At 45.3% G+C, this 26,656-nt stretch overlaps 2 protein-coding genes across 4 annotated transcripts in view; one reads left to right on the forward strand and one right to left on the reverse strand.

Annotated features, from left to right (window-relative positions):
- The first annotated feature begins 111 nt into the window (after positions 1-111).
- notum1b (notum, palmitoleoyl-protein carboxylesterase b) lies at positions 112-9,872 on the forward strand. The gene is made up of 11 exons (XM_056279576.1): positions 112-263; positions 1,926-1,978; positions 2,156-2,251; positions 4,872-4,932; positions 5,126-5,184; positions 7,921-8,023; positions 8,161-8,352; positions 8,464-8,561; positions 8,669-8,816; positions 8,914-8,961; positions 9,530-9,872. The coding sequence occupies exons 1-11, from the start codon at positions 127-129 to the stop codon at positions 9,870-9,872; spliced, it is 1,338 nt and encodes a 445-aa protein (XP_056135551.1). The 5' UTR covers positions 112-126.
- Positions 9,873-10,874: 1,002 nt separating this feature from the next.
- Positions 10,875-26,656, reverse strand: part of tmc6b (transmembrane channel-like 6b) — a 43,445-nt gene continuing 27,663 nt past the window's right edge. Inside the window, exons 10-21 of one of the 3 annotated variants that reach the window (XM_056279574.1) lie at positions 20,466-20,610; positions 18,925-19,080; positions 17,988-18,166; positions 17,759-17,849; positions 17,407-17,504; positions 16,595-16,690; positions 16,402-16,477; positions 15,407-15,540; positions 13,516-13,692; positions 13,347-13,425; positions 12,481-12,567; positions 10,875-12,312 (exon numbers count right to left, since the gene is read on the reverse strand). In XM_056279574.1, the coding sequence (XP_056135549.1) occupies positions 12,298-12,312; positions 12,481-12,567; positions 13,347-13,425; positions 13,516-13,692; positions 15,407-15,540; positions 16,402-16,477; positions 16,595-16,690; positions 17,407-17,504; positions 17,759-17,849; positions 17,988-18,166; positions 18,925-19,080; positions 20,466-20,610 (1,333 nt within the window). In that variant the 3' untranslated portion in view covers positions 10,875-12,297. Of the gene's footprint in view, positions 12,313-12,417; positions 12,568-13,346; positions 13,426-13,515; positions 13,693-15,406; positions 15,541-15,641; positions 15,774-16,401; positions 16,478-16,594; positions 16,691-17,406; positions 17,505-17,758; positions 17,850-17,987; positions 18,167-18,924; positions 19,081-20,465; positions 20,611-26,656 lie in introns of those variants that run through there. The other 2 variants (XM_056279573.1, XM_056279575.1) reach the window with 2 other exon arrangements.

Below are 26,656 nucleotides of genomic sequence, written 5' to 3' on the forward strand. Positions count from 1 at the left end.
AGCGCGCCGGCGGATGCCAGGCGGCTGCGGGGCGGCCGGCCGCAGACCCGGCGCGTGCAGCTGGCCCCCTCGTACCGAGAGGGGGCCGAGAGCTTCCCGTTAGATTTCACAGCCGTGGAGGGCAACATGGACAACTTCATGGTTCAGATTAAGAATTTAGCCCAGTCTCTGTACCCGTGTTCCACACAGAAGATGGACCAAGACATGAAGTTACACTTTTTAAAGAACGCGTCCGTGACCTGTAACGACGGGTCACCAGCGGGGTAAGTCAGTGATTGTTCCTATATCAGCTCAGTAAAAACTAGCAGTAACGCTGCCTGATCCAGGTTTTCCTCAATTAGAGCCCTTACTTGGGTTACTTTGGCTACTTGGCTCTCCTGTTTATCCCTTCATGCCCCTTGTCACACCGGATGTGACCAAAATGGATCAAAGGACCAGATCACCGCTGAGCTGAGCTGGTCTGGTCTGTCAGCTTTTTTTTTTAAACTGACATCAATTTTAGAATATTCGTTATACCACCGTATCTGTAATTGTAGTACTGCGGAGCAACATGTTTTACATGATGTTTTCATGCAGTATACAGGCTAATTAAAGTAAACCGAACTGCTTATCTAGATTCAGGGAAACACTTTAAGCTAGTGCCAGAAGTGCCTGTTTGAAGTCATCATTTTGTTGTTGGTGGATTTCTTCGAAAAAGGGATGCAAAAAACAACAACAACCCCTCAATGAAAAGCGATTACCTCCTGCACAAAATGTCCATGTCCTATCATTCAACAACATTATTTGATTTGATATACATTAGATGTAGACCAAATAGATATATTTGGTCTCAGCTGACAAACTCGGCGAGATTATTTCACTGGAAGTATAGGGGCATATGGGTCTTTGAGTTCGAGTGGGGAGAAAAATGCTGAGCAAACCTGTTGGGCCTGTAAGCTTTCAAAGAGAGCCTATATATAGCTTCATTAAACGAGTACGAATGTCAAAGAACGGGTTCAAGGGTCAAACTGGGAGGATTGGTAGGATCTTTGTGTATTTTATTGTGTTATTTTAGCATGTTCGAAATAAAACCAATCTGAATCTGCATCTGAATCTTTCTGTAGTTTTTTTGTGTGTGTGACATTGAAATGCGGTGTGCAACGCTGGGCCCTGTCTGGTCACATAGGCTGTGTGGTACTCAGACCCCCCACCCCCCGTGCATCCTGCACGCATCACAACAGCAGTACCGATGCCCATCGTGTTTCCTTCCTCGTTTCAATCCCCCTATGCAAAGTGACGTTCGCCTGTCAGATGTCTTGATTGAGATCTGTCTGCTTTCACACATCTGACATGTCGACAGCGACACAGGCGACACAGGCAGCTCAAGCATTTAATCCTGGTTTGCTCTTTAAACATCATATGACAAAATAACCTAACACCTTAAAGGTACACCGCTGGCCTTCATTCTCGCAACACACTTTCTGATATATCATGTGAGCTGTCAAGACTTCCGTGCATGCTCTCCATTTGCAGTTTGGCGATATGCAACTATGTTTGCAGATGTATTCAGTATTTTATAATCCGCACCCTTTGATCCAAGCAATCTAAACGGGGCCCCGCTGAGATTATGGCTGAGCCAAATGTTTCAAGTCAGGATCAAACACTGCATCACGGGGCTCGAACATCAAGAGGAGGTCTATAACACAGATCAACATGTGTGCCTTGCATGTGCTAGGGAGATATTTGCCAACAGAAACACCCTGCTCTGTTATCAGAGAACCGGGGATTACGTTAAGTAATAGTTGATTCAGTCCGACAACCCAAGAAAGCCCTGCTGAACCAAACATTTGCCATTCAAGTTATCACACACACACACACACACGCGCATGCATGCACAGACACACATGCACATCCATTCACAATGATGTCTGTCTTCTTTAATTTAGGTACTACATCAAAGAATCTAAAGGCAGCAAGAGGTGGCTGGTGTTCTTAGAGGGTGAGCAGGAACACGCCAAACTGTTTGCTTCTACTCCTGAGGAACATGCAGAGGTTCCAATGCCAAACAACACATTTAACTCCAATGGTGACTTGTGTGTGTGTGTGTGTGTGTGTGTGTGTGTGTGTGTGTGTGTGTGTGTGTGTGTGTGTGTGTGTGTGTGTGTGTGTGTGTCAGGAGGATGGTACTGTTTCAACAAGCAAACCTGTGATGGCAGGTACGAGACCCTGAGGAGACTGATGAGCTCCACCAAGTGGCCACATACCAAAACAGGTAAGTGGCAACGTGAACATAAGTAACCTTTTTTTTTCATTTTTATCATGAAAACCAGCATTTAGAAAAATCTAGAAAGCGTTTCCATCTGAACTACCCATCCATCCGTCATGACGCCCATCCAAATGCACACAAACCAGCGTGAATGTGAGAATGATGCATGGTTAAACAGTATCTGTAAAATCTCTGCATATGCTTAACAGTGCATCGATTTTCTTGGTAGGAAAAAAGTGCTTCTGGTTGAGTCATATAAATGTTTGCGTTTCCTGTTCAGCTAAATTAAGATTAATCATTAAAACTCGGTTCCTTTGGCTCTTTCCCAGGGGCCATCAGGGAAGCCCTTGTTGGTTTAACCCCTCCCTTCTCCTTCCCATACCTACCACCTTTTCCGTGTCTACGTCACCGTCTGGCTCGATAGCCAGTGCAGGCTGACACTAATGGAGATCTTATATTTGCAATTGCTGACTAAGCAAGAATAAATGACTCCTTATTTATTAACAACATACACACACATATACTCCTACCACACACTGACGCTGTACACTGACATTAATGGGTTGCAGGAAATAGCCATGGCCTCCCTTTTGGGCTACACACACACACACACACACACACACACACACACACACACACACACATATATATATATATATATATATATACACATATATACGCGTGTTGCGTGTGTGAGTGTTTATATATATATGTATATATACACCCCCCTTGAGCACATTAGTTGAGCACTCACAACACCATTGACGGTTTCGGAAAAAAACGCTATATATATATTTATATATGTATGTGTGTTGTGTGTGTGTATTGATATATATATATATACTATATATACACTACCGTTCAAAAGTTCGGGATCACATTGAAATGTCCATATTTTTGAAGGAAAAGCACTGTACTGTTCAATGAAGATAACTTTAAACTAGTCTTAACTTTAAAGAAATACACTCTATACATTGCTAATGTGGTAAATGACTATTCTAGCTGCAAATGTCTGGTTTTTGGTGCAATATCTACATAGGTGTATAGAGGCCCATTTCAAGCAACTATCACTCCAGTGTTCTAATGGTACAATGTGTTTGCTCATTGGCTCAGAAGGCTAATTGATGATTAGAAAACCCTTGTGCAATCATGTTCACACATCTGAAAACAGTTTAGCTCGTTACAGAAGCTACAAAACTGACCTTCCTTTGAGCAGATTGAGTTTCTGGAGCATCACATTTGTGGGGTCAATTAAACGCTCAAAATGGCCAGAAAAAGAGAACTTTCATCTGAAACTCGACAGTCTATTCTTGTTCTTAGAAATGAAGGCTATTCCATGCGAGAAATTGCTAAGAAATTGAAGATTTCCTACACCGGTGTGTACTACTCCCTTCAGAGGACAGCACAAACAGGCTCTAACCAGAGTAGAAAAAGAAGTGGGAGGCCGCGTTGCACAACTGAGCAAGAAGATAAGTACATTAGAGTCTCTAGTTTGAGAAACAGACGCCTCACAGGTCCCCAACTGGCATCTTCATTAAATAGTACCCGCAAAACACCAGTGTCAACATCTACAGTGAAGAGGCGGCTGCGGGATTCTGGGCTTCAGGGCAGAGTGGCAAAGAAAAAGCCATATCTGAGACTGACCAATAAAAGAAAAAGATTAAGATGGGCAAAAGAACACAGACATTGGACAGAGGAAGACTGGAAAAAAGTGTTGTGGACGGATGAATCCAAGTTTGAGGTGTTTGGATCACAAAGAAGAACGTTTGTGAGACGCAGAACAAATGAAAAGATGCTGGAAGAATGCCTGACGCCATCTGTTAAGCATGGTGGAGGTAATGTGATGGTCTGGGGTTGCTTTGGTGCTGGTAGGGTGGGAGATTTGTACAGGGTAAAAGGGATTCTGAATAAGGAAGGCTATCACTCCATTTTGCAACGCCATGCCATACCCAGTGGACAGCGCTTGATTGGAGCCAATTTCATCCTACAACAGGACAATGACCCTAAACACACCTCCAAATTGTGCAAGAACTATTTAGAGCAGAAGCAGGCAGCTGGTATTCTATCGGTAATGGAGTGGCCAGCGCAGTCACCAGATCTGAACCCCATTGAGCTGTTGTGGGAGCAGCTTGACCGTATGGTACGCAAGAAGTGCCCATCCAACCAATCCAACTTGTGGGAGCTGCTTCTGGAAGCGTGGGGTGCAATTTCTCCAGATTACCTCAACAAATTAACAGCTAGAATGCCAAAGGTCTGCAATGCTGTAATTGCTGCAAATGGAGGATTCTTTGACGAAAGCAAAGTTTGATGTAAAAAAAATCTTATTTCAAATACAAATCATTATTTCTAACCTTGTCAATGTCTTGACTCTATTTTCTATTCATTTCACAACATATGGTGGTGAATAAGTGTGACTTTTCATGGAAAACACAAAATTGTTTGGGTGATCCCAAACTTTTGAACAGTAGTGTATATGTGTGTGTGTGTGTGTGTGTGTGTGTGTGTGTGTGTGTGTGTGTGTTGAATCAAGGATAACATGACTGGAACAAGTAGAGAATGACATTGAAATTTTGGTTCCTCCGTCTCACTTTTCTTTCTGTTTGACGCCTGCTCCCTTTTTGTCCAGGAACAGGGATTTTGTCCCCTCAACCAGAGGAAAACCCACACTGGTGGAACGCCAACATGGTGTAAGCACTCCTGTGCATTTTACTTCGACCCGTTTACCTAAGTGATTTTGTTTGCTTATGCATTTGTCTATATGTGTATTTACATGCCCGCTTGGTGAACCTGGACTTTTAAAATTTGTGTGAAGAGTATAAAGGGTGTCCCATTTTAAATGTGTCTCTGTTTCTGGGATCTCTCCTCACGATGTCTTCTTAGGTTCATCCCTTACTGCTCCAGTGACGTGTGGAGTGGAACTACAGCAAAGACAAACCACAGTAAGACACAGACTCAGACCGGGAACAAAATCTGACCCTGGCAGTTTTTGTCTGGACCAGCCCCCGTTTTCCTCAGCAAACGCACTTATGAGTTGCATAAAGCAATATCAGGCTATTTATAACATATAGGCTAAGCCATAGATATCAAGTTGGCACCCTAACAACAGGTGTACTTACAGGGTTTCATCAAATAATGTAATAAATAAATAGCCAAGAAATAGCCTAGAAGAAAAGTCGGCACCCCAAGAGGTGCACTTAGGATTTTATTCATTTGACAATGGGTAACCCAACTCTCAGTGCACTTATGCTACAATCCGTGACTTAAATAAAACAAATATGACATATTTGTCATATGTCATGTCTGTAATCGATGTCAAAATATAATCTCATCATGAAACAAAATAACAAAACTCAATTTTCACACTGGACAAAAGTTTTCCTTGATGTAGGCCCAGCCTAATGATGATCTGGATATGTGGCTGAAATTGGATGTTAATTAACAGCAGTCTATTTACAGTCAATAATCTGACATTGTGCTCACAGCTGATCTGATGCTATTCGCACATCCGGTGTAACAGTCAGGATTTCATGCTACTGACACTATTTAAACAGGTTCATTGGCTGCTATTGTCAGGCTGTGACAAGCAGCATGCCTGCGCCCTATTGGAGTGGACCCAGAGTGACTAATCAGCTGAGCCATAATAACACTCTCACCTTGACGTCTAATCTAACTAAAACTGAAGGAGTCTTTGTCTGTACGTCTGTCCTTCGATTTTCTCGACAACCATTCATCTGATCGACTTCACACTTGGCAGGTGCATTGCTGAGGACCCAAGGAAGTGCAGTGTCGAGTGTGAAGTTGTTTGGATGAGTGGTTCTCGAAAAAGCTGCAAGCAGCAATACCGGGGGCCAAGCGATCGGCCCGTTCCAAACAGGCATGTTTTGAATGCCGCTGCACTGTTCATTTAAAAAACATCATAGGACAGTGGCCTTAAGCAGCGAATAGAATAGAATAGCATGTCCTACCTTAGGCGGTGAGAAGACATCTCATCAGTGTGCTCTTCTCTGCCATCCAGTCGATTATTCCATCAGCCTTGAGTTGTTTTTTTTTCTATCTGAACTTTTCTGCTCCACCTTTTCGCTTTTTGGGACCTTCATCCATTTCAGGCTAGCTTTATTTTCGATTCAAACTTATAAGTTTCCATTCATTCTCTCTTGATTTGATTATTTCACGCTTGACCTCTGACATTACATGGATGGACGCGTCCACTTGAAGGGGTGTGGGGGGAGGATGAGGGTAGCACTTCCTGCACCTGCCTTGCAGTATAGGTAACCTATTGACAATTGGGACCATGTAACCCCAATCAGATGGGCTGTTTCATCATCAAGGGGGCCGCGACCGGCAGGTCGAATTATTTTTTCCCCCACATTGCTGGCCATGCAGCTCACTAGTAAGCCGGCCCATCTGGCATTTGCCAGAGTTACCAGATTGCCAGTCCGAGCCTGGTAAAACACATTACATTTTTTTTTATCAAAGCCACACAATACGTAAGATTTTTTGTTGTTGTTGCTTGAATTATATTCCAGATGTATTTTAACATGCACACACTGAGTTTCATAGATCAGTGCAAAGATCTTTCATTCTGCAGTCTGAAGAGATTCACTGGAAAAAAAAATATTATTTTAGATGGATAGATTTTCAACTATAACACAAATTTCACAAGTCTGGCTCAGAGGCTGGCCACCTAGCAGCTAGCCACTTCTGACGGCCCCACCTGTCTCTCAAAGTGGCCACGTGCTTAATTATGCATAACTTTAAGCCTTAATATAATTTAAAAGGGTGAGTTATATAACCCCCCCCCCGTACAGTTGTCATGAATGGGGAAATAAGCTATAGAGACCAAAACTGTTTTTTTGTTTTGGTTTGTTTTTTTAACCAGGCTGTAAGCACGTTTGTTTCTGCTTTAAAGCTGGGCATTTTAAAATGGGAGTCTACGGGGATTGACTTGCTTTTGGAGCCAGCTTCAAACGGCCATTCGAGGAACTGCAGTTTTTGGCACTTCTGTGTTGGCTTCATTTTTCAGCCCTGGCGTTCCAACAATAGCTATCTGCAGACTGCAAGACAGGGGCGCAACATACAAGATGCGCCCCCAAAGTACAACACACGCCCACATCAGTACAAGAAACGCCTCCCACCCCCCACCCCGTACGGAGGTCAAGGATGGGAGGTTGAGGTTGGGGCAAGTGATGGGAGTCCTGCTACAAGTTCCACCCCTACACGTTCCGCCTGTCTTGCAGTCCGCAGACAGTCCCTTCTGCGGAGGTTGCCGCTAGGTTATGACGGGCCAACTCAGGAACATGCATGAACCTGGTTTGGAGAGAGGGGTTACAGGAGGAAAGGAGGAAGCAGAAAGGGGGATTTTTTTTTTTGGCTGTGTTAATTTAAAAATCTGGCTCACTTTTCCAAATTTACATATTGTAGCTCTAATATGCCCCGAGACTACTGAGGAAGGGAAGATAGATTAGATATATATCTCCTCATGGTATAGGAGGGACAGAAAGCCATTACCATATTTTTGTGTGCTTTCACTGTTGAAAAGTGGACTCGAGAATAAAGGAATAACAGGACAAAAGCACATTATGAATACAACTATTTATTATATTGCTATTTTAATGGGCTCTATGGCTACACATTTAATGCTGTCGATGTAAATTACTACCATTGTGTGTGTCTAGGTGACTATGCCTTCATGGGCTCTCTGATTATCAAGGAGGTGTTGAATGAACTTCTAACTAAAGGTCTGGACAATGCCAAGCTTCTGCTTCTGGCAGGTAGCAGGTTAGTTAAGTGTGAGTGTTTGTGTGTGTGTGTGTGTGTGTGTGATTAATTCTTCTACTTACCATTCTAATAAAATAAGTAGTTGGATAAAAAAATAACAATTTTATCATCAAACGCACCCCACCTTGTCTCTCTAGTGCGGGTGGCACAGGTGTCCTGCTAAATGTGGACCGCGTTGCTGAACAGCTGAGGTCTCAGGGTTTCCCCGGGGTTCGAGTCAGGGGCTTGGCTGACTCTGGCTGGTTTCTGGACAACAAACAGTACAGATTTACTGACTGCTTGGACACCATTAACTGTGCACCCACTGAAGCCATAAAGAGAGGCATCAGGTGAGAAAGATGGGACAGAAGATATCTAAAAACTGCAGACTGAAGTGAAGAGAAGGGATGATAAGCTGGACAGATCTTGAGTTTAATGGGTGTTAATTGACTATTGTACAGGTACTGGCGTGCACTGGTGCCAGAAAACTGCAGGCAAGCTCACGTCAGGGAAGAATGGAGCTGCTTCTTTGGGTATAAAGTTTACCCCACTCTAAAAAGTAAGCAGAAGCATGTGTTTGTGTGTTCAATTTAGACTTGACGGATGATGGGCATGGAAGTTGATGTTTTACAGATCACAGTAGCCATACAACCCTCTCCTACCCAGGTCCTGTGTTTGTGGTGCAGTGGCTGTTTGATGAGGCGCAGTTGATGGTTGACAACATCCACCTGACAGGACAGCCCGTCCATGAAGGCCAGTGGAGATACATCCAAACCCTGGGGCATGAGCTGAGGAACACACTCCGTGAAGTACCGTAAGACAGGCTGAAAAAAAACACTAACACACACACACACACACACAGGAAACAATTATGACTGCCTTGCTAACTCAGTGTGTTTTGTGATTGACAGGGCGATGTTTGCTCCAGCCTGCTTATCTCATGAGCTCATCACCAGAAGGTAAGTACACTAAATAAACACGAGCGGTATGAACAATATCTTTTATGCCAACTGGTGCCAAGACAGCTGAGACGACTTTTTTTTTCTCTTCATAGTGTAGCAACAAGATGCATGCATTTATTTACAAACCGAAGCTCATATGACTATCGTGGATGAGGACCCATGTTTTACAGATGAGGAGAAAGGAAAATTGTTGTACTTATGTGCGCTGTAAAGCAATCCGGATATTTCCTGGCAGACAAAAATGCAAAGCTAAAACAACCTATCTAGGGAGCTGATCTGAATTGCAGTTGTGTCATTCTCCCACAGCCATCACACATTGCAACCAAAATGAATTGCACCATACGTTAAAGCAAACCAGTTATCCAATTCCTCCCTTTAAAACCATAAACTCGGGGTCATTAAAGATAGGAAAACATGAAATGGCACCCTTTACTTTTCTGTCTCTCTCCTACCAATTCCCACATTTCTTCGCTCTCCTCTTCCTGTTTATCAGAATCAGAATACTTTATTCATCCCCGAGGGGAAATTATGGGTCTTATCATTTGGTCTTTCAATATACCTTCAGCTACTGGATGGACATCCAAGTGAAAGGAACCTCCCTGCCCCGAGCCCTCCACTGCTGGGATCGTAGTCTCCAAGCCAACGTCTGCAACAACAGTAGCCATGGTGACCACAATCACCAAAACCACAAGCCCCCGCCCATCAGAGGTTGCCCCCAACATTTGATTGACAGCTGCCCGTGGCCACATTGTAACCCCACCTGCCCGACAATACGGGACCAGCTAACAGGCCAGGAGATGAGTGTGATCCAGTTCCTGAAGCATATGGGCTTTGACGTGCAGAAGATGGCCCAGCAGCAGGGGATGGACCCGGGCAAGTTACTGGGAATGCTCAACAACGGCAACTGACGAGTCACGCTTCCACTGAAATGAAGCGCTGTTATTGTATTGTCAGTAAACTGTTAAATAGGAGGGTGCTGCACATTACAGAATGGAGGAACTAGGCCTGGTAAGCTAAAGTGAGCGGCACGCCACAGCCATGGGAGCAGAAGGTGCAAGGAACACAATTCATCAGGACTTCATCAGAAAAACACAACTGATGAGAAAACAACCCAGGTTATGAATAAAATAAACTCTGTTCTATGAACAAAAACAGCAATAAAGACGTGAGACTTTGTAATAGCTTGTAGAATTGGTGCATTTTACGCCGACCAGTCACCTCTAAGATATTAAGGAGTCAAACCAGGATTGTCTAAAACAAATGTTTGGGGCGTTTTTAAGCCAATATAAGTTTTTAGTTTTAATCGTACTGAGACAAAGCGTAGATTGTTGTAACTGATTGACCTACACTAAAATGTCAAGTGCAGGGCTTGGTGATGTGTAACTAAACAAGAAATGGAGACCATTGTGGTGTTAGTTATGTTACATAACATTTTCTAAATGAAAGCACTGGATAATATCAAATCGGACAGAAGCCAACAAGAAGCCCCTGCAGGTCTCTGTCGGGGTTGGTGGAGATGTTGGTGCTCTCTGTGAATATCCAGTGTCCCAAGGTGCTGTCTCAACCTGACACTGTGTGCTGCTTTTCCCTTTTTGGTTTTGTGGAAAATAAATGGGTGATATTTACTAATACAGGTATTTTTCCAATACACATACAAAGAGTAATTATAACACGTTGTTCATGCCAATTAAAAGGAGTTTTCTATTTTTTTATGACATATGTCTTTCATGGGTTTTGCACACAGATGAACGATGTCAAATCATAAAATAGGTTTCACATGTTTCTGAATGCATGTCAGCATGAAACCTAATGTAACCGTTGCAGAAAAAGAAATACCTGTATGGTCGTATCGGATCTATTACTTTCATTTCCTTGCCCAGTTTGATATTTGTGCAAATTATTTTCTTGTGAACGTTAAGCGGTGCTCCCACCTGACATGAACAACCCCAAAAAACATGAATTACTAACAAATTAACTCTTCTCAGCAAGGATACACAGAAATGATAAAACCTGTTTTATTTCAAACAGTATGTAAAACACAGTCACCTATGCAAAATAAAAAATACAAATAAAAAAACCATTAGCAAGAATCATTTAAAAATGGTCTGTTCCAGTGACTGGAGCTGAGACCAACACTTACACAAGCATCACCCCCACAACATCCTATATCAACCCTGATAAAAACACAACATAAATGACATACTAAAAACATACTTGAACATTTAAAAAAACCAAAAAAAAATGAAACAAGAATAGAATTTTTTTCACAGTTGGTAGGAAAGTGCTATTATGAGACTTAAAGTGAGAGTTAATTTTGTTCAGTTGAGAAAATACTTGGAAAAAACCTAGTTATTGTTCTGGCATATAATATTCTGTCCCAGCTGACATAGCTGGAATCAGCTCGAGGCATTCACACCAAGGGACTCAATTTGTTTCTGAAAAACAGTCTTAAAAACAAGGCGCCATTGACAATTAAGTTCTTTGTCCACTTACACTCCCCTTGTAATTCTCTTCTCCCTTTGATTCCCTCAAATCCAATCCCTCCTTGCTCAAAGCACTGGACTAAAAAAAAAAAAAAAAAGTAATTATATCCACCACCACTTTGACGCTATGAAGGATTACTTTAAGAGCATGAACGTCCTCTCAAACAGTAGACTATACCAAAGACAGCTGGGCGTTAATATGAAGACATAAACTCAGTGGTTGTTTCCTATGAGATATTTAGCTTCCCTACCTTCCACGCTCCACTCCCAATTTTTAATTTTTTTGTTGTCGTCGTTTCTTTTTCTCCCCAATTGTATCCGGCCAATTACCCTACTCTTCCGAGCCGTCCTGGTCGCTGCTCCACCCCCTCTGCCGATCCGGGGAGGGCTGCAGACTACAACATTCTTCCTCAGGGGGACGTAGCGCGTGGGAAGATCATGCTATTCCCCCTAGTTCCTCCTCCCTCCAGAACAGGCACCCCGACCGACCAGAGGAGGCACTAGTGCAACGACCAGGACACATAGCCACATCCGGCTTCCCACCCGCAGACACAGTCAATTGTGTTTGTAGGGTCGTCCGACCAAGTCGGAGGCAACACGGGGATTCAAAGCACCGATCCCCAGGTTGGCACCCAGACGCCCCAATTTTACAATGATTTCAAATATAAAAAAAAGTCATGAATTCAATTGCAGGGGAGTTGTAGTTTCTAATTTAACTGCTGGCGGAAGGATTAAGAAGCCATTAAGTATCCAGTTTTTGTTTCCAGTTGTATTACAATGATACTATAAAAGAAGATCCTCAAATTGTGGTAAGAAGATAGCTTCAGCTAATGGGAGAACGTGTGGGATCTTAACAGGCAGAGTCCTATAAGGAAAAAAAAAAGAAAAAAGAACCAAAGGTACATTATGAGGCTGGGATTTGATATGATTGTGAGAATAAAACAGACTTGAAATAATAAACAATGCTCACACATATTTGCATCAACCCTCAAATCAGAGCCACTGTAAGGAACCCCAGAGTGTTTAGACCCACCTGCCTGGTGAGGTGGCGAGGAGATGTGTGCTTCCGCTCATGGATGGCCTGCAGGCGGGTTATCAGAAACTTCTTATCCTCCCCCTCCTGGGGAACAGAGAGAGGATGAAAGTGAAAGCCGCGGAGATGAAGTATATACGGACGGGTGGCAAATGAAAGGAAAAACCCTGACTGCTTGACCCCTACAGCGAGGGAGTCCGGGAGCTCTGCTATGCTGTGAGGGGCATTTTCCTGCCATGGTTTGGGTCCACTTGCCCCCTTAGAGGGAATGGCCACTGCAAATCAATACAAAGTTATTCTGAGTGATCACCTTTATCCTATGATGAAACATCTCTATCCTGATGGGAGTGGTCTCTTCCAGGATGACAATCCCCCCATCCACAGGGCACGAGGGGTCACTGAATGGTTTGATGAGGATGAAAATGATGTAAATCATATGCTATGGCCTTCACAGTCTCCAGATCGCAACCCGATTGAACACCTATGGGAGATGTTGGACTGATGTGTTAAGACAGTGCTCTCCAGCACTATCATCAAAACACCAAATGAGGGACTATCTTTTGGAAGAATGGTGTCCATCCCTCCAGTAGAGTTCAGAGACATGTAGGATCTATGACAAGGAATACTGAAGATGTTCTGGAGACTCATGGTGGACCAACACCTCACTAAGACACTTTGATGGTTTTTCCTTGAATTTGTCACCTGTCTAAATGTATGTATATATATCAGCGAGTTAACACTAATACTGACAGAAGGAAAGAAGCGCTGATGGTTGTAAAGGAGATCAACACTAGATGTAAGAGATTTATAAAAAATAAAAAAAACAGTCTTGTAAACAGAGCCTACATTTAATACTGTGTTCTTACATTTTCCATCTGCTCCTGTAGCAGGCTGATGATCTTCCTCTGGCCATCCACCACCTGCGTGTGGAAATAGATGACTAGCCTAAGAAAATAAAGAAAAAAAAAATAATTTCCACTTGCCAATACCAGGGTTACAAAAATGGATTTTATGTGTGTGCGTGTGCACACTCACAAAAAGATGCCTGCAGCCACAAAAAGAAAAACTGGGTTTTCCACCAGATAGGTGTGCACCCAGACCAGCCAGCTCAGTTTCCGGTTCCCTCTCTCCAGCTCTTCAACCCAACGCTTCCCAGACTGGAACATGGTGCGGAGACCCTGGAAGGGCCCGCAGGATGAGGAGGGAGTGATGCTGATGGGAGGAAGTGGAAATTTTGTGCATGTTTTTGCAGTTGCAAGTATACGTATGTGATAAGAAGGGCTAAAAAACAGACACCCCCCACCTCCCAAACAATTGTTGTGATCTGAGCAGAAACAATATTTCAATGTTTCTGTCCCTAACATGATGTTCATAAAGCAGTTAGAACAAAATGAAATAGTGGTTCATACTCTTCTTTTAGACATGCATTTAAAATGGACAAAAAAATGGACTGTGGACATGGAAGGTGAAAAAGTTGGAGGTGCATATTGACAGTATGTACGATATTGAATCCGAAACATGAAATATACCCAAAAGACATTTGGGAGTTTGTGGGGAGAACAGAAATAATAATGTTTTCCAACCTCATAATTTAAAAGGGTAGTTTTTTCAAGAAGTGCTGAGGGGAGCATGGGAGTTTGACCAGCCAGTCTACAAGTGTCTTGTGGACTTGGAGAAGGCTTACAACCATGTCCCGTGGGGCACTCTGTGGGGGGTACTGCGGGAGTATGGGGTACCAGGGCAGTTGCTTACAAGCCATCTGGTCCTTGTATAACCAAAGTGAGAGCTGTGTCTGCATTCTCGGCACAAAGTCAAACACGTTTTCGGTGGGTGTCGGACTGCGCTAAGGTTGTCCCTTGTCTCGAATTCTGTGTGTGATATTCATGGACAGGATCTCAAGGCGCAGCCAACATGAGGAGTGTGTCCGTTTTGGGAACCTCAGAATTGCATCTCTGCTCTTTGCAGATGATGTGGTTTTGTTGGCTTCATCAGAACATGACCTTTGGCGTGCACTGGGGCGGTTTGCAGTTGAGTATGAAATGGCCGGGGTGAGAGTCGGCACCTCCAAATCTGAGACCATGGTTCTCTACCAGAAAATGGTGGATTGCTCCCTCTGGGTTGGGGATCAGTTGTTGCCTCAAGTGAAGGAGTTCAAGTATCTCAGGGTCTTGTTCACGAGTGAGGTTAGGATGGAGCGGGAGATTGACAGGCGGATTGGTGCAGCATCAGCAGTAATGCGGACGTTGTACCGGACCATTGTGGAGCTGAAGGAGCTGAGCCGGAAGACAGAGCTCTCAATTTACCAGTCAATCTTCATTCCAACCCTCATGTATGGTCATGAGTTTTGGGTAGTGACCGAAAGGGTGAGACTGCGGATACAAGCTGCTGAAATGAGTTTCCTCCGTAGGGTGTCTGAGCTCAGCCTTAGAGATAGGGTGAGGAGCTCAGACATCCGGAGGGAGCTCGGAGTAGAGCTGCTGCTTCTTGGCATTGAAAGGAGCCAGTTGAGGTGGTTCAGGCATCTGATTAGGATGGCTCTTGGGTGCCTTCCTTTGGAGGTTTTCCGGGCATGTCCAACTGGGAGGAGACCCCGGGGTAGACCCAGAACTCGCTGGAGGGACTACACGTCCAATCTGACCTGAGAACGTCTTGGGATCCCCCAGGAGGAGCTGGAGGCCGTTGCTGGGGAGAGGGATGTCTGGAATGCCCTACTTAGCTTGCTGCCACTGCGACCCGACCCAGGAGAAGCGGCTGATGATGAGATGATGAGTTTTTTTCAAGAAAATTTATTGCCACACAACCACGTTGGTAGTATTTGCTATTCAAAGTTGGGATAGGGGATTAGGACATAATGTGTCAATCGATAAGACTGTTCTCACAACACCCGTGTGTGTGTTTGTGTGTGTGTGTGTGTGTGTGTGCATACCGCCACATAGTGTATGTGACACACACAGAGGCACCCAGGAAAGAGGGGAAGCAGAGCAGAGTGATGAAGACAGTGGTCATCTGGCTGGCTCTGTACGGCTTCCTTGGAGCCTGACAGTTAAGCATCACACTTCCCTTTGGGTGGACAAAACAAAAGTCAGCTCATCTCACAGAAAACTGACTCAGCATCTATGTAAGATTGGGGGGAGATTAGTTTGAAGCTTGTGGTCTAGTGAGAAATAATTCAGAATCACGCTGGCCTACACAGAACAGCACAGACAGAATACTTAGCTTTACTTGTGCCATACTGTGATCTATAGGTGGACATAACACAATTTGAAGAAATCAAGCAGACTTCAGCAAACACACTGTAACACACAATAACAACTCAAATTTACCGAATATACTAAATCAGTTATCGTTCACAATATGCAGCCTACAACACACAGTCCCAAGAATCCCCCCCCCCTTTTTCTTCCAATTTTACTTGGCCAATTGCCCCATTTTTCTGAGTCATCCCAATCTCTGCTCCACCCCCTCTGCTGATCCGGGGAGGGCTGCAGACTACCACATGCCTCCTCCAATGCATGTGGAGTCACCAGCCGCTTCTTTTCACCTGACAGTGAAGAGTTTTGCCAGGGGGACGCAGCACGTGGGAGGATCCCCCTCCCCCCCGAACAGGCGCCCCAACCGACCAGAGGAGGCACTAGTGCAGTGACCAGGACACATACCCACATCTGGCTTCCCACCCGCAGACACGGCCAATTGTGTCTGTGGAGACGCCTGACTAAACCGGAGGTAACAAGAGGATTCGAACTGGTGATCCCTGCATTGGTAGGCAACGGAATAGACCGCCACGCAACCCGGACACCGTCCCATGAATAACTTTGATTTTCACCTATATGTATTCAAAGCAACATTGTTCCTTTTCCCCTTTCAGAACGGGCTTATAAAAGACGGGTAACATTACAATATGACAAGAGGGCTCCACAATACCTTCTTGATATAGAAGAGCAGCAGGAGTTTGACAACCTGAACTACAGGCAAAAGAGGAGTGAAGAGAACACCCAACCTGAAAAACAGAAAGCATTGGTTTAGATTATGTATGTAGAGTTCGTTCCCATTTTAATTCTGGATGAAATTTAAAAACAGCATGAATATGTTAACACGCAAACGCTGAATTTTGTACCAAGCTAATGTCTGTCCATAGATGAGTTCCAGGACGTTCCTGGCAATGTCAAACACTGGCTTTCTCCTTCTATTTAATGCCCTCTCTGAAAACAACCTACAAACAGGGGGAATGAATGGAGAGTCAGTGAAGGAAGGGTCCTGAGACAAGAGAAAGCGGGAGGAAGAATGATGCAGACAGGTACATCAGAGACAGAGAGAAGCGAGACAAACGGCAAAATGGCTGGAAGTGAAGAGCTAATCCAAACGAGCAATTAATACACATACTCATCCCCCCCCCTTTTTCTCTCCAATCAAATTTTGTGGCCAATCACCCCACTCTTCCGAGCTGTCCTGGTCGCTGCTCCACCCCCTATGCCAAACCGGGGAGGGCTGCAGACTACCACGTCTCCTCCAATACATGTGGAGTCGCCAGCCACTTCTTTTCACCTGACAGTGAGGCGTTTCACCAGGGGGACATAGCACTTGGGAGGATCACACTATTCCCCCCCAGTCCCCCCGAACAGATGCCCCGACCGACCAGAGGAGGCGCTAGCGCAGCAACCAGGACACATACCCACATCCGACTTCCCACCCACAGACACGACCAATTGTGTCTGTAGGGATGCCCGACCAAGCCGCAGGTAACATGGGAATTCAAACCAGCAATCCTCGTGTTGGTAGGCAACAGAATAGACCGTCACGCCACCCGGACGCCCCACACATACTCATCTTAATAAGGGATAGAACATTTGTATGACTTTTCAGTTATGGGACTTTCTTTCTGTTACAGAGAAGCCAGATGGTGTAAGAGAGCGCTTGTGAATTACCCACCTCCAGAGAAACTCCCCGAAAAAGGTGTCCAGCACAGTGAAGATGAAGTCCATGAGCAGAAAACGATAAAGTTCCTGTCCGACAAAACTCTCCCAACACTGAGAGCGATGTAATCGAAACACAGAGCGCACAGCAAATTCAAATGACAAAAACATCAAAATGTATGTCTTAATGTAAATGTTTAAGAGAAAAATAATCAATAGATCTGCGAGTAAAACATAAATGGTGTAAAGTGTAAAAGGTATTTGAATGACAAGAGGTTTTAAAAAAAAAAAAGGTATAAGGTATAAGTCTGAAAAAGGTAAAAATCCCCAAACTGGGAGTAATAATTGCATGTAGTCATCAATGTTACCTGCAGGCCAATACTCTCTGGTTCAACAGCCACTCTACCCAGCCAGTGGTAGCAAAGCACTCCGAGCACGCTCACTTTCAGCATCAGGTTTCTGGAGCACACAGATGACAAGCAACAGAGTGACTATGTACATCCCAAACCCTTGGTCCCCACCCCACCGACCTATACGTCAGACCCAATTAAATGCGGTCTATCACCAATAGTGGAAATGTAGTTGCACCACTTCTACCTGAAGATGGCAACGTGTGTGCGTATACTGGGCGAGTCGTACTCTTCCATCCAGGCTGCTAAGTTGAACAGGCCTGGCAGCAGCAGGTTGATGAGGGACACCACCACAGGGAGAGCCAGCAGGCTGGCTTCCTTTAACATGGGGTCTTCATTGCTGGAACGCGTCCTTTGTTGGAGGTCCTGATATGGGGGGAGGGGGAAGCCATGGAGAGATTTAGGGGGAGATCAAGAGAAAAACAGGAGAGTGCGCGAAGAAGACAGACGGGAGATATGAGTAACTACCCCCATGCCCACCCCCGCGCATTTAACCCTTTTATATATTTTATAGGGATGTCAGATGCCCGGTGTCAGGCTGGAGTGTCCCATTTTCAAGTATGTACAGGTTCAGTTCATGGGGTCAGTCGGACAATGCAAACATCTAAAGATGAAGATTTCAAAAGAAAGTGACACAAGTGGATTCGGCAGGGTGTGTAGGTCTGTCTTCATTGTGAAATTTTACTGCAGTAATTAAACAATCTACTTTAGCCGGTTAAACGGGTCAATATCTTCCGGAATTGCAGTCAAGTTTTATAAGAATGTTTCACCATGGGGCTTCCAGACTCCACTTTCATCACTGTGATTATATCAAGAGTTTAATAGTCGGTCTGAATGGTTTCTATGCTGGCTGGTTGACTTCATGTAGCTTTCATCTCGGAATGCCACGGTCGACTATCTGAGCCCCCAAGCCAACACTTGTACATGTATGTATGTAGGTGCACATGCACAGTGTTTGACTTTGACAAATTTGAAATCCGGAAAATGCTAGTCATTTAGCCGACACGGCCATCCGACAAGCGAGCAGCTCGGGCATTCAGTGTCTCGTTCTGCTGCAGGGATTTATAGCCAGGGCGGCGATGGAAGGATGATCTCTAACTGCTGGACTACAATGCTGCCCTCACCTTGTGCATTTCTTCAGAGAAGTAGTAAATAGCCAGCACACAGGCTACTGTGCTGCCTATGCAAATAACCCAAGCCAGGCCGTGGACAGTCAACCTCCACAGCCTCTGGCACACCGACTTTTTGACATGCTTATGATTCACCTCTGCCAGCAGCTCCTGGAGAAGGAGAAAGACAATGGGGGGGGGGGGGGGGGGGTGACGGAAGGACAGAGAGAGAAAGGAGGACAGTGAAAGGGAGCGACAGAGAAATGACAAGGAGGGAGCAACAAAAAGGGAAAAGAATGTGATAGTTCATCACATTCTTGTCCACTAATTATGTCCCAAACAGCGAGGGAGAGAGAAGACAGACAGAATGTGCCTTTTCCTCAAGTACATAATTGTGTGTGTGTGTGTGTGTGTGTGTGTGTGTGTGTGTGTGTGTGTGTGTGTGTGTGTGTGTGTGTGTGTGTGTGTGTGTGTGTGCTTGTTCACGTACATTTGTGATGACCAATTTGAGTTTTAACCACTATGGCCTTTACACACCGGGGTCGTTTTTTCATGTGATCGATTCGCACACCAATATTTTTTGAACTGTTGTTTTTGTTAGGAGTACTTTCACACAGAATACGAATATTACGTGGCAAAAAAGCAACGTAATTTTTTAGAACAAGTTCGATTTTTCTGAGCTTTCGCACTGCGAATAAAAGCATCAACCAATCACATTGTGAGGAACAGATATCACGTCAGAACTGACTATGACAATGGCAGACCTGTTGATTGTGTTTCTCATAATCCTGTACTGTATGAGCAAGGACACAAAAATTGTAAAGATAATGGACTCAAGGACAACTTGTGGAAGAGCATCGCCGAATAAGTAGGTGATCAGGCTAGTGAGTAGCTTAGGTAGTTTACTTTTGGATGCAGTAGAGTTAATTGGTAGCAAGGCAACCCTTCCTTGCCAACCCAGAGCTGGCTGCAGCGCACTGCAACAGAGGAAGTACGCCCAGCAGGAGCTGGACAAGCAATGGGTGAGGGCTGAACTGGCAATGAGAGGGGGTTCCCCCCCCCGCAACCCCAAGGGCAAGAGGAGGAGCGCCCCATGCACCGCACCGCTATACCTGAACCCGCCAGGTTGAGTCCCCCTCGCATCTCGCGAATTGTCACTAATTCGTATCGCTGCCAGTATGAATAGTTTTGATGCCAAATATTCGCAGGCGAGTATTTCGCATTTTCACGTCATTTATTTGTCACATCCCCGGTGTGCAAAGGCCTTAAGACTAAAGTCACATTTTTTGCAAAGTGAGGACATATTGACTAGTCCTCACTTTATTAAAGGACTATTTTAGGGTAAGGACTTCGGTTAAACTTTTGGGTTAGAATTAGAATAAAGTTAGAGTAAGGGTTAAGGTTAGGCATGTAGTTCTGATGGCTTAAGGTTACGTGTAGAAAAACAAAGGTGTGTGTGTGTGTGTGTGTGTGTGTGTGTGTGATAGATAGAGAGAGAGAGAGAGAGAGAGAGAGAGAGAGAGAGAGAGAGAGAGAGCGAGAGAGAGAGTTGGTACCTTCAGCTGGGTGCAGATGTTCCCAGACATGAGCTTGACAGAGGTCTTCTTGATGACCTTAAAGTCCCAGGAGCAGAAGACCTTCATGGCCAACAAACCATGAGACTGCTGAATACGAAAACTCTGGCCGAAGGAATGTGACATGCTGTTGAGAGAGGGCACATGTACATGAACACCCCCAAAAAAAGCCAGAAATATGTCTGAGCCTAAGGACGGAACAAGCAGAGGTCAACTTTTTTAGTTTTAAATCTTAAGTCTTACTGCCCGCTGTTACGTCCCGTATTGTTTTTGTGTTTAATGTATGCAGGCCTGCATGTTGTATGGATGTGTCGCTTTGTTCTGGTGTGTTGTGGTTTTGTCTCCCCCTTGTGTCCCCATAATTCCCTTTCTTACAGAAGCTGCAGCTTGGATCCCCTGTCTATCAACACACGTGTTCCGTATCACCAATTAGCCACGCCCTGCTCCTCCTCCTATATACTATAGTCCTAGCTTTTCCATTGTTCCCTCTCGTTCTCCTGGGTAGTGGCATTGTCAGGAGGTGAGCGGTTGGTTGGTTGGGTTTTGTGTTTGTCTTGTTTTTGATTGTTTAAGACTATGAGTTAGTTTACCTCTGATCAGCCTATGTTTGTTTGTTGGTTAGTTTTTCTTTGTTTCTTTTCTTGTTTAAGCTCATAGGCAGGGCTCTACACTAACTTTTTGCATTGGTTGCACTGGTGCGCCTAACTTTTTTTTTAGGTGCACCAGCACAAAATGTGTAGAAAAAGCTTGTCTTTATTTTAAACACAATATATAAAGAATATATATATATATGAAGAATATATAAAGAAAAATAAAGTGTTTAAAGTGCTACACTGAGCTTAAATTGAACATTTAAAACATTTAAACATTTCCAAATAAAAGTGTTTGTGCTTAAAGTGCTTCAATGAACTGAAATTGAACATGTTAGATTTAAACATTTCAAGTAAAATAAAACATTTGAAAATAAAAAGTGCTCAATTTTCCCGTTCAAGTTCTCTGGCGCTCAGCCTGCTCAGGTCACTTGCATTTTTTGAACTGACACTACTTAGAGCAGTGAAAAGGACCACAGCCAATCAGAGGCAAGGACCCACCCGAGCTCTGTCTCTTATTGGTTTAGACCACGATACCGTGAGGAGAACACAGAGAGATGCTGCGCTTGCGAAAGAGATTTCAGTGTTCACCGAGCAGCATCGGGTGCACCAGTGCAACCTATAATTTTTTTCAGTCGCACTCTTAAAAATTGGTCGCACTCTCGAGCCCTGCTCATAGGGGACATTTGGGTGAGTTGGTAAGTTTAGACACCCTGGGGTCTACATTTACTTTACACGTAGTTTGTTTATGTTATTCTTCATTAGTTTAGCGGTGGGCACCAACCCATGTATTTAGGGGCGCTTGACGCCTGTTAAGGGGGGAGGGGTTTTCTTTTCAGTTTATAGTTTATTTGGTGCCACTGATTAGCGCCCTATGTCCCTGTGTTGCTGTGTTTTTGTATTAAATAAATATTTCTTAAGCTGTGGTTCTTTCTGCTTACGTTGTGGTTCATCCTGCTTAAGTTGTGGTTTTGTGAGGCTGCACTCACATTTGGTTTGTTCTGTTGTGGTAAATGTTGCGCCTTGGTCCTCTGGCCACTAGGGGGCGTAACATTAAATGGGGGCTCGTCCGGGATATTTGATCCTTTTCACCCACAACAGATACGATCCATATGTTGGTGTGTAGTGCACACGTACGTTTAGGCTGACAGAGGGTAGGTGGTGCTGGCTGTTTGTGCTGTGGTTCTATTAGTGATTGTGTAGTATTGACCATGAGTGTATTCAGCCTGGATGAGTTTATCAGTAGTCCATCGGTGGACCTGATTGACCGCTGTAAGAAGGTTGACCTGTATGCCATAGCCGCTCATTATGGGATTGCAGTGTCCAAGAGTTTGAGTAAACCTGCTTTGCGGGAAGCAGTGGTTCATGGGTTGGTGGAACAGCAGGTGATTGGCGCCGGCGATGCCGTGTCCGCTGACCCTGATCCTTCCCCCTTTCCTAGGTCCGAGAATGACCCTATAGTGGGCTCTGAGGAGGTCTCAGGGGAGGTCTCGAAGGAGGTCTCTAAGAAGGGCCATGAGGGCCCTGAGGGAGAAGGGGAGGAAGAGAGGGAGGAGGATAAGGGGGAGTTGTTTGGGAAGCCCATGTTGGGCGGGGCTTCTGCATTGACAGATAGGCCATTTATGGCAAGGTTTTCCCCCATACCTTCGTCTACTGGTGTAAGTGAGGAGTTACGGCACACTTCACCACGGGATCAGTTTCAGCGTGAGGCACAGGAGAGGGAATATACCCATCTGTTGTCTCTCCGGAGACTGGAGTTAGAGATGGAGATGTCTCAACACAGGATGGCATTAGAAATAGCTGCAGAGAAGGAGGTGAGGTTAAAAAGAATAGAGTTGGAGGCTGCTGCGGCCGCTGTGAAGTCTTCCCCCTCAGCAGAGAAGCCCTGTGTGCTCAAGTATAGTAGTGCGGATTCTTCAGTAGCCTTTAATGTGACCAAAAACATTACTTTGGTCCCTCAGTTCCGTGAGGATGAGGTTGACGCTTATTTCGGTGCGTTTGAGCGGGTAGCTCACGCACTGAAATGGCCGAGAGATGTGTGGGCGCTATTATTGCGGTGCAAATTGACAGGAAAAGCCCAGGAGGTAATAGCCACACTCACTCTGGATGACAGTTTGTCATATGACGCGATTAAAGCTACCGTGCTCCGCACTTACGAGCTGGTGCTGGAGGCGTACAGACAAAAGTTTAGAAATCACTGAAAGTCACCCGGTAAAACATTTGTGGAGTACGCCCGTGAAAAAGAAGCTCTGTATAAGCGCTGGTGCAAGGCTAGCAGAGTCACTGACTTTGATGCGTTATCTGAACTAATCCTCCTCGAGGATTTTAAAAACAGCTTAGAAAATAGCAGGATGGTGACATATCTTAATGAGCAGAAAGTCACCACGTTAGCTCAAGCTGCTATCCTCGTTGACGAGTTTGTGCTAACGCAAAAAACACACGTTTGGGGCTTCTCGTCAAGACAACAAGAGCTGGTCTAATTCCCCTGCTCCACTTAAAGCGCAGTCAAGTCTACCCAGCCCCACGTCCCCCTCCAATAAGGAGCGGGAGTGTTATTTTTGCCATCCTGTAGGCCACATAAAATCAGACTGCCCAGTATTAAAACAAAAGATGGTGCGGACCAAACGCGTAAAAGAGGTGTCATTAGTGACTACTCTTCCGGTGAGGGGTTGTGATTCACCAGTGAACCCTGTGTTTAAACCGTTCCTATTGGACGGGAGGTTTCTCTCTTGGGAGATGAGTCTGATCAGCGTTCGGTGCGCATCTTGCGCGACACCGGAGCTGCCCAGTCTTTTATATTGTCCGACGTGTTACCGTTTTCTGAGGGCTCCTCATGTGGGTCTAGTGTGTTGGTGCAGGGTTTTGAAATGGGGTACAAGTCTATGCCTCTTCACCAGATACACTTATCCTGCAGTTTAGCCAGTGGTATTTACAAGGTGGGTGTGCACTCCTCACTACCATTGAAAGGTGTTTCATTCCTTTTAGGTAATGACATTGCGGGTGGCAGGGTAGCTCCGGTTGTGGAGGTTCTAGATCGCCCAGTTGTTCTGCAGCCAGATACGCTGGCTCAAAACTTTCCAGAAATATTTCCTGTTTGTGCAGTCACTCGCGCACCGGCACGGAGATCGCCGGAGATCGCCCGAGATTGACTTAGCTGACACCGTATTCTCTCCGGTGTTCTCTGAGGGGACTGTCTCCCCGCTGGTGCCTTCTCTGGATGTTTTCGAGAAGAGTGTTAAATGTAAAAATGAGTCCGAGTGTGTTAAATCCCCTCCCGAGTCACAGTCTCTACCAATGACAAGAGAAAACCTCATTATAGCTCAGAAGGCAGATAACAGCCTCTCTAAATGTTTTGCCATGGCTCGTACTCCAGAGACGGCTAAAACGAAAGAGGTGGTTTATTTTATGGAGGATGGCCTTCTGATGCGGAGGTGGGCTTTGCACTCAGATTGTGAATGGAGTGTTCTGTTCCACCAGTCCGTACTGTCCTTAGCGCATGACCATCTCTGGGCTGGACATTTGGGGGTAACGAAAACCTATGACCGGGTGTTAAAGCATTTCTTCTGGCCAGGGTTAAAAAAAGATGTGACCAGGTTTTGTCGCACTTGCCATGTTTGTCAGGTAACGGGGAAACCAAATCAAGTGATTCCACCTGCTCCCCTGCATCCTATTCCAGCGTTGGGGGAGCCTTTTGAGCATGTGTTGGCGGATTGTGTCGGTCCTCTCCCGAAGACCAAATCGGGTAACCAGTTCTTGCTCACTATAATGTGCGTTGCCACCCGATACCCGGAAGCTATTGCTATTAGGAAGATCACCTCGCAGACAGTAGTAAGAGCCCTGATCATGTTCTTTTCTACATTTGGGCTGCCGAAAATAGTACAAACTGATCAAGGTACTAACTTCCTATCAGGCATTTTTGAACAGGTAATGAAAACATTGTCCATTACACACCGGGTATCCAGCGCTTACCATCCTCAGTCACAGGGCGCGCTGGAGCGCTGGCATCAAACATTTAAGTCCGTCCTGTGCAAGTATTGTATGGAGACGGAGCGAGACTGGGACGAGGGGGTCCCGTTGGCTTTATTTGCAGTGCGGGAGACCATACAAGAGTCCCTGGGTTTTAGTCCCGCGGAACTAGTGTTTGGCCATACTGTCCGGGGGCCTCTGAAGGTTTTGAAAGACCAGATTACGGGCGGGAGCTCGCCTGTTAAAAAGAATGTGCTGACCTATGTGAGTCGCTTTCGTGAGCGGCTGCATGAGGCCTGTCAAATGGCAAGGGAAAGTCTCTCTGATGCTCAAGTCGGGATGAAACGCAAGTTTGACAAGGGGGCCATCCAGCGGTCATTGCAGGCCGGTGATGAAGTTTTGGTTTTGCTTCCAGTCCCTGGTTCTTCTCTACATGCTCGGTTCGCAGGTCCGTATCACATTGACAGGAAATTGAGTGATACGGACTATGTAGTTAGAACTCCTGATCGAAGATGGAAAGCCGGGGTCTGTCATTTAAACATGTTGAAGCGCTACTGCGCTAGAGGTGATGGAGCGTCCGAGACGTCTCCTGATGCGCAAAGTAGGCCTATGCCTGCTGTGGTGCTCATGACCGTCACTGCAGCGCTGGCTGAAATCATATGCGCTCCTCTTCCCGAGCGGGATGAGGATGGCCTGGCGTTGAGTAAACTCCAGCAACAGACCCCTCGGCTGTGCAATTCGGAGATGTTGAGGGATCTGCCTTCTCTGATGCCTCATTTGAGTAATGAGCAGAAGTCTGAAATTGTTAGACTTATTTCTGATTTTCCCAGTCTGTTTGGAGACGTGTCTACTCGCACTACGGTTCTGGAACATGACATAGATGTGGGTGGGGGACGGCCTATAAAACAACATCCGTACAGAGTGAATGCGGCGAAGAGAGCGCTGATGGAGAAGGGAGTGGCTTATTTATTAAAACATGATTTAGTCTAGCCTAGTACCAGCCTGTGGAGCTCTCCTTGTTTGCTGGTACCAAAACCTGACTCCTGTTCGGTTTTGTACGGACTATTGTAAGGTAAACAAAATCACCGTCCCTGATTCTTTTCCCATAACCCGGGTCGATGACTGTATTGATACGATAGGTTCCGCCTCCTATGTAACTAAACTGGATTTGTTGAAAGGTTATTGGCAAGTGCCACTTTCATCTCGAGCTGCGGAGATAAGTGCCTTTGTGACCCCTGACGCTTTTCTACAGTACTCGGTAATGGCATTTGGCATGAGAAATGCGCCCGCTACCTTTCAGCGGCTGGTGAATGTCGTTTTTGCGGGTGTGCCTAATTGCACCACGTATTTGGATGATGTGGTGGTGTATTCGTCTGACTGGCTGGCCCATGTGTCTTCCTTGAAGACGGTTTTCCAGAGACTGGCTGATGCCTCTCTCACTCTCAATTTGGCAAAATGCGAGTTTGGGAAGGCAACAGTGACATATTTGGGTAAGCAGGTGGGAGGGGGTCAGGTGCGCCCTCTAGAGGACAAGGTTGCGACTATAGCTGCGTTCCCTGTGTCAAGTACTAGGCGTGAGTTACGTCGGTTTTTGGGGATGTCAGGGTATTACAGGGG

The sequence above is a fragment of the Lampris incognitus genome, chromosome 5, assembly GCF_029633865.1.
Source record: "Lampris incognitus isolate fLamInc1 chromosome 5, fLamInc1.hap2, whole genome shotgun sequence".
Taxonomy (NCBI): domain Eukaryota; kingdom Metazoa; phylum Chordata; class Actinopteri; order Lampriformes; family Lampridae; genus Lampris; species Lampris incognitus.

What these genes read in the sequence shown, in the direction of transcription:
- notum1b (XM_056279576.1), top strand. Translation starts at nt 127, where the DNA reads ATGGACAACTTCATGGTTCAGATTAAGAATTTAGCCCAGTCTCTGTAC. An exon ending in GCCATAAAGAGAGGCATCAG is followed by an intron (nt 8,353 to 8,463) that starts GTGAGAAAGATG and finishes ACTATTGTACAG; the next exon opens with GTACTGGCGTGCACTGGTGC. An exon ending in CATGAGCTCATCACCAGAAG is followed by an intron (nt 8,962 to 9,529) that starts GTAAGTACACTA and finishes ATATACCTTCAG; the next exon opens with CTACTGGATGGACATCCAAG.